The sequence below is a fragment of the Dromaius novaehollandiae genome, chromosome 5, assembly GCF_036370855.1.
Source record: "Dromaius novaehollandiae isolate bDroNov1 chromosome 5, bDroNov1.hap1, whole genome shotgun sequence".
In the NCBI taxonomy this organism is placed as follows: Eukaryota; Metazoa; Chordata; class Aves; order Casuariiformes; family Dromaiidae; genus Dromaius; species Dromaius novaehollandiae.
Genome location: NC_088102.1, coordinates 72,345,185 through 72,352,415, shown reverse-complemented (window position 1 = coordinate 72,352,415; position 7,231 = coordinate 72,345,185). Strand labels below are relative to the sequence as shown.

Below are 7,231 nucleotides of genomic sequence, written 5' to 3'. Positions count from 1 at the left end.
CTCCTGGAGTGAGTGCAGCAAAGGGCTCCTAAGATGCTGAAGGGACAGGAATATGTGTCATAACCTCCCTCCAAGACATCTCCACTTGTCACACTATTGTCCTGCCCTTGTGTTTGGGCTGCAGGCCTGCCTTACAGCAAGGGAAACCTCCAGCGAGGAGAGGAAGCCTGCCAGCTGCTCCACCAGTGCTGCATTGGGCAGCACTGCCAATGCTTGGCTCTTTCCGCAGAGCAGTGCTCGCTCCCTGGCAGTCTCTGACGTGGGCAGTGTGCACCACCAGCAATGGCAAATGTCAACCTGGTGCAGAGCTGCTCTGGGGCGGGTGAGGGCCACAGCAGCCAGGGTGCCATGTAGGGAGGCATCTCGGCTTAGGACAGTGCGGGCGGAAGCCCCCTAGCAGCAACAGCGATTAACTGGAGCCATGTGAGGCCGGCAGGAGAGTTACTGGCTCCATGCAACAGAGCTCACTCTGAGCAGGACATGCTCCTTGTCCACCCCAGCCACCCCCGGGATACAGCAATGTGCCCAAAGGCCTCACCTTGGGGCCGAGGCTGCAAACATTTTTTTATTTTTTTAATAGAAGAGAGAGAAATGCACAGTGGAAGCACAAACTCAGGCAGCGCCTGGAGGGCTGCGCAGGAGGGATGTTGGAGACACATCTCCATGGTGCCCATAGTCCCTGGCCGGCCCAAGTGGGCCGTTAGTGAGACAGACGATGCCTGCTGTGGTTGGCCTGTGGCTCATGGGGGCAGATCCCCATGGCACCGTGTGTGTCCTCAGGGACTGCCACAGCGCGGCCCCGCCATGCTCACAGTGATGTCCTGGGGCCACTGACACCAACATCGTCGTAGCCCATGTCTCGGGGCGCTGAAGCTGGTGCATCTGTCGTGGCTCCTGGCAGCTCCAGGTTGCTCAGCGAGGGCCGGCTCCCCGCTGCGGACAGCATGGCCGGTGCCTCTAGGGGCCATTTCATCCCCCGGCTGCCAGGTCCAGGCCAGTGGTCCCCGCCATGCCCAGGCACCACCCACCGCCGCAATAGAGCACGGGGGAGCCACCTCTCCCGGCGGGATGGCACAGCGCTGGGAATGGCAGTGCTGCTGTATGGGCTGTGGTGCCTCTTACCTTCCAGCACCGTGACCTCGGAGACATCTCCATCGCTCAACCCTGGAGAAGCGGCCTCTCCCGGGTGCAGCACGGCCGCGGCATCGTCATACCCATCCGGGGGGCCATGCCTGGGCAGGGCAGGGGTGTCTGTGACGGACGGGGCAGTGAAATGAAGGCCAGGGCAGGGGTCGCGTTGTGCCAGCCCCCACTGGCCATGGAGCTGCGGGTGCCGACATGGGGGCTGGGCCTGCTGCATGGGGCTGCCAGCTCTCGGATGGAGCCAGCAGCCCAGAGGCTCGTTCCTAGCCATGAGTGTCGGCCCAGAAAATAACCAAGGGCCACGTGGCCATGCTGCACAGGCACCATGTGAGGCCCCTGCTGGCACTGGCTGCGGCATGACGGCTGCACCTTTCGGCACGTTGCAGCACGGCCCTGCACTCCAGCCCCGTACCTGCTGCTGTCGCGGGGCTGCTGACCTCCACACTGTCACTGGTGTAATACGGCAGCTTTGCTGCTGAGCCTTCTGATGGAGAGCCTGGAGGATGGGGCGTTAGGAGAGGCTGCCCAGTCCCACGGCCTGGCCAGCACCCTGGGCAGGACAGCCTCACCGCACAGCGGGGACTGTGAGGGGCCAGGATACAGACCTGCACTGCAGCTCCCCGTGGCCAGCACATGGCTGGGCTCCCAGCACAGCTGCTGCAGCGGGTGCGTGGGGGCCTCAGCGCAGAGACCTCCTTCCCCGGGAAGAGGCGCCGGGCTGGGCTGGCCCGAGCACGGGAGTCAGGGTGTACGCACCTGAGCCACTGGGCACCTCCTGGTACTCTGGCGTCAGAGTATAGTCGAGCTCCTCATAGACAGCTTCAGAGATTGTGTCCCCAGTTCTGCCAGGGCCTGGAAAGCAAGGGCAGCCATAACCCCAGGCCATGGGCACAGCACATGGGATGGTGGGGGTCACCAGCTGTGCCCCCGACAACCCTGTGGCCCAGCTCCACTGCTGTGCCCCATCCGCCGAGTGGCTCTGGTGCCCCTGCCTGGCCCCCATGCTGCGCCGCGTCCTGCCCCTGCTCGGCACTGGCCTCCTGGCCTCCAACACTGCACCTGCCCCCAGCCTGTGCAGCCGGGCCGCCCCATGGCCAGGCAGTCCCGGGAGCCATCAGTGGCCCCCAGCCCTGACTGGCTCTGCCCTGGCACCTCGTCCTGGTAGATTCAGCCCCGGAGAACCCCGGTGCGACCCACCTCTGTGCCGAGCCATGGCGCGCCATGCCTGCACAGCGAGGGCCCCCAGGGCCAGGCAGAGCAGAGTGCCCAGGACAATGCAGAGGATGGTGGGCACTGCCATGGCCCCAGCACCTGCTGTGGGGCTCCTGTGAGCACCTGTGAGGACACCAAAACACGGCAGAGCTGGAGGGAGGCTGGGGACCCTGTCCCATCCTGCGTCACTGTGGATGCATAGGGGGATGCAGGGGAGTGGCTGGCGGGACAGCGAGGCCAAGGAGGGCACCCCTGGGCCAAAGGGCCAACTGCTGCATGAAGCCGAGGGGTGGCAGTGCCCGGGCAGCTGGGGTCTCCTTGCCAGAGCTGCTCCCCCTCCACTGGGCTGCGCCAGCCCGAGCTGGAGGGTCCCTGGGGCCACTGCGCTGGCAAAGCTACCTGTGCAAGCTGTGCCGTCTGGGCATCCAGTTGCCCTGGCTGGCGTGGGAGTCACTCTGGTGCCACCAGGGTCCCCGTCACATGTGATGTGGGTGTCCCCAGGGGAGTCGCAGGGCTGCAGCTGCCAGGGTGCCGAGGGGCAGTGCCAGAGGGAGTCGGTCCCCAGCTCGCACTGCACCCAGGCCAGCCACGCGGGGCCTGAGCCCTGTGTGGTTGCTGGGGCAGATGCCAGTCGGCCCGTGGCCCCGCAGCCCAGCTGCTGGCACACCACGGCGGCTGTGGCGGGGCTGGTGCCATTGGCGCACACGCTGCCCCACGTCCCATTGTAGAAGACCTCCAGGCGCCCAGTGCAGCCACTGCTACCCGCCAGCCGCAGGACTGTGAGCTCTGCAAGGGGATAGCATGAGTGGGGCGGGGCACAGCTGAGCCAGGGCTGGGCAGACACCCCCACTCTTATGACCACGCCGCCCACCTCCCCGAGGCACTAAGAGAAGCACCCCAAGCAGCGGACACGCTGGGGCAGTGGGGCAAAGGCACCATCTCGCTCCCCGGGACTGCCCAGGGTGTGGGGAGCTGGTCAGGGAGGCCGGTCGGGAGGGCTGGCACCACGGCCAGTCCCATAGCCCTGCTACGTCTGGCCCCAGTGGAGGATGCCACTGACCTGAGCAAACGGCTGCTGCGCCAGCACCCTGCTTGCAACCACGCTGCCCTGGGGCTGGGGCCAGGGCCGGGCAGTCCCAGAGTGTCGCCTCGGTCCCGGAGCACCCACCGGCGCCCAGCCACACTGGCCCCGAGCCCCGGCCGTAGCGGGCTGAGCCGGGCACTGCCAGGGCCTTGCCGCAGCCCAGCTGGCGGCAGACGACGGCGGCGTCCCAGAGGTCCCAGGCGTCCTCACAGACATGGATCCAGGCCCCCTGCACGTAGACCTCCACTCTCCCAGCACAGCGCCCAGGGCCGCTTGCCAGCCGCACCCGCCGGCTCCCTGCAGCCAGAGACAGCCCGGGATGGGGCAGCCACTCAGGCCCCTGTGACACCCCGGGGCCCTTCCCAGCACACTCACCTGAGCACACAACCACCGCCTCCTCGGTGTGGCCCGATGGCACGGCGCTGGGCAGCGTGGCATTGCACTGGGCCAGGTGGGTCTCCGTGCCTGCACACTGGAGCCCGCTCAGCCCCAGGGGACTCGAGCCTGGCTGCAGCACTGGGGCGGCGTAGGCCTTCTGCACCGTGCCGCACCGGAGCTGCCGGCACACCACACTGGCACCGCTGTCATCCCACTGCTGTGGCAGGACTCGGCCCCAGGCCCCACCCAGGGCCACCTCCAGGCGCCCGTCACAGCGGCTCTCCCCATCCACCAGCCGCAGGGGTTCAGTGCCACCTGTCCCCACACAGAGGGGAGATGTCCTGAGGCACTGTGGGGACCGTGGGGTGCCAAGGAGCCCCACAGCTTGCCGGGGGACAGCACGACCCCACTGCCCTCCTCCTGCCCATGTGCCTGCTGCCCTGTGTGTGGGCTCAGCCCTCCTCCTGCCCTGACATGGCCCTGCTTCCCCAGATGGGCCCTGTGCCCCACAGCTCCTGGTGGCAGTGAGAAGGAGGGGCACCCCTCCATTTGGGGTGCTGGGTCCCCTCCCCACAGCAGGCCCTCCTGTCTGACGCCACCTGCCCCACACGCACCTGAGCAATTGACTGCGGCAGCGTGGCCCAGTGAGCAGGCGGGGGTCCCCAGCGCCGTGGCAGGGCACTCTCCCAGGTGGGACTCGGTCCCGCTGCAGTGAAATGTGTCCTGCCGCAGCGGGCCGCTCCCTGTCCCAAAATGCCCTCTGCGAGGCACGGAGGCAGCAAAGCCGCAGCCGAGGTGGTGGCAGAGCACCTGGGCATCGGGCATGTCCCAGCCGGCATCGCAGAGGGAGCCCCAGGTGCCGCGTGCCTCCAGCTCCACCCGCCCTGCGCACACCGTGCTGCCGTTCACCAGCCTGAAGCCTGTGTAGGCTGGGAGGGAGAAAGGGTGCTGCAGACGATGGCCCTGTGCAGCTACAATGGTGGGGGCACACAGGCATGGCAGCCCTCTGCCTCTCCATGCCCTGGGGGCTGCCACAAGCCAGCCCACAGCCTCCCTGCCCCGTCCCTGCCCTGGGCACCCCTGTCCCCGCTGCCCGTCTCCCCATGCCCCCCGCTGCAGCCTCTGTCCCGTGCCCTGCTCTCTTACGGGAGCAGATGATGCCGGCGTCACTGCTGTGCGTGCAGCCCTGGCTGTGGGGCAGCCTGCGGGTGCAGGCAGACAGGAGGGATTCGTTGCCTGCACACTCAAAGCCCCCGTCCCAGATGGGCCCAGCTCCTGCCCCAAAGTGTGCTGCCCCAGTGATGGCCAGAGCTGCTCCACAGCCCAGCTCCTTGCAGATGACATGGGCAGCGTTGAGGTCCACGTGGGCCTTGCAGAGGGTTGCCCAGCCTCGGCCCTGCCTGACCTCCACACGACCCGAGCAGGCGCTGTCCCCACCGACCAGCTGCACAAACCCTGCCAGGGAAGAGAGTGTGGGGTCGCCTGGAGGTCCCTGGGACATGTTGGGGGGTTGTGGAGGGGCTGCCACCAGAGCTTTGGTGCTGGCACAGGTGGCCCCCGGGGGCGAGACAGCCTGGGCTGTGACCACCACAGCTCTTACCTTGGCAGACCACGCCAACATCCCAGCTATGGCTTCCATTGTACAGCTCCCATCCCTTGATAGTACATTCCCAGAGGGCGGACTCATCCCCGCGACAGTCAACGACAGCCAGATGAATTGGTCCAGACCCTTTCCCAAAGCGGCTCCAGGCATGGGCGCTTTTGGCTGAGCCACAGCCCAGCTGCTGACACACCACCTCGGCATCTTCCATGTCCCATTCATTATCTGCCACCGTCCCCCACTGGCCCCGCAGCTTCACCTCCACTCTGCCGGCACAGGGACCACCTCCATTCACCAGCCTCAGCTCCACAGCATCTGCATTAGAGGTGCCCTCAGGGCATGAGAGTGCTGCCCTCCAGCGCCACTCCCACACCCGGGGAGTCCCTGGTGGGGAGGCACTGGGCATGGCCATAATGGCTCCCAACCGCGCGCAGCCAAAGGGCTGCCCCCCAGCACAGTCACCTAATCCCTCACCTGAGCATGTCACCCCCACGTCCCAGTCATGTCCGCAGTAGTGCTGGCCCCAGCCATAGTGGGAGCAGTGGTGGAGCGCTGTCTCGGTGCCACGGCAGAAGAAGGGTTGCAGCCAAATCCGGCCAGCACCTGCCCCAAATGGGGTGTATGGGGAAGTCCTTGCCACGGTGCCACATCCCAGCTGCCTGCAGACCACGGAGGCTCCGCGGACATCCCAGATGAAGTCATAGCTGCACACGGTGCCCCACTGGCCCTCGTGCTTCACCTCCACCCGGCCAGCGCAGCGGCTGCCTCCATCAATCAGTCTCAGCTCCTCAGTGCCTGTGGGTGCCCATGTGGGACCACAAAGGAGGATGTGGAGCCCCCGCATGATGCCACGGGTGCCTGGTGCAGCCTGCCCTGCCAGGTGGGCCCAGGGGGCTATGTCCCACAGCTGTTCCCTGCCCTGATGGCCTCCACTCCCCACTGTGGGGCTGGCTCTTGGGCCCTGGCATATGGCCGTGTATGTGGAAAAGCCCTGGGGGCACTGCAGGATGTGAGCTGTGAAGAAAGGCAGGGCCATATCCAGCCCCTGAATGTCCAGCACCTGACGCAAGGGGAAAACTGTGGGGCATGCATACTGCCACATGTGCTCAGTGTTTGGCCCCACTGCAAAAACCCTGTCCCCAGCACACCCCAGGCACCGCGAGTGCCCGAGAGCTGCCCAGGTGGGATGTCTCCACTGGTGTCCTTGGGAAGCCTGCCCAGCAGGTCACACACAGGCCCATGGGGGCCACCCCAGCCCCATCGTGTCTTCCCCATCCCCAGGGCTGCCTCCCACTCTCGACATGAAGGGAGGCAGCTCCAGTCCCGGGGAGCCCACAGGCACTCACCCCTGCAGAGCTGCACGCACAGCAGCAGTCCCAGTGCACTGGCAAGGAGCTGGCTGATGGTGGCCATCTCAAACACCTCCTGCCCCATGGTGCAGCCTCCAGCTCCTGCTTGCCTCCTGGGCCACCAGAGGCCCCCGCTATGGGGAGGGCAATATATAGGCAGAAGCGCAGGCCCCGCTGCCAGGGCAGCCAATCAACAGCATTAGGCACCTTTTGAGACGTTATCAGGAGGGTTATCTCCCATCTGACAGAGCCCCAGCCTCCAATAACCTTCTCCATCCCCGTGCATGCCCATATATGCGTCTCGGCTCCACTTCTGCCATCACACGCACCCCACCAGTGGGTGGGTGCCTGCCTGGCTGTCCCCGTGGGGAGTCTGATGATGATCTGAGCAGGACTCCCCACCTGGGTGCTGCAGTGGGTGCAGGGTGTGTGGGCCCTTCCTATGCCTGATCCCACATGGGTCTG

At 66.2% G+C, this 7,231-nt stretch overlaps 1 protein-coding gene across 1 annotated transcript; it reads right to left on the bottom strand.

Moving 5' to 3' along the window:
- Positions 1–808: 808 nt before the first annotated feature.
- On the bottom strand, positions 809–6,851 carry LOC135328600 (antigen WC1.1-like). The gene is made up of 13 exons (XM_064513481.1): positions 6,764–6,851; positions 5,892–6,212; positions 5,418–5,732; positions 4,964–5,272; positions 4,432–4,746; positions 3,815–4,132; positions 3,416–3,736; positions 2,755–3,141; positions 2,341–2,478; positions 1,900–1,995; positions 1,556–1,639; positions 1,123–1,251; positions 809–933 (listed from the first exon to the last, which is right to left on the bottom strand). Exons 1-13 carry the CDS (start codon positions 6,849–6,851, stop codon positions 809–811), a joined length of 2,946 nt encoding a protein of 981 aa, XP_064369551.1.
- Between the last annotated feature and the right edge of the window lie 380 nt (positions 6,852–7,231).

What these genes read in the sequence shown, in the direction of transcription:
- LOC135328600 (XM_064513481.1), bottom strand. Translation starts at nt 6,851, where the DNA reads ATGGGGCAGGAGGTGTTTGAGATGGCCACCATCAGCCAGCTCCTTGCC. An exon ending in GTGCGTGCAGCTCTGCAGGG is followed by an intron (nt 6,213 to 6,763) that starts GTGAGTGCCTGT and finishes GGGCACCCACAG; the next exon opens with GCACTGAGGAGCTGAGACTG. An exon ending in CGAGGTCACGGTGCTGGAAG is followed by an intron (nt 934 to 1,122) that starts GTAAGAGGCACC and finishes TGCTGTCCGCAG; the next exon opens with CGGGGAGCCGGCCCTCGCTG.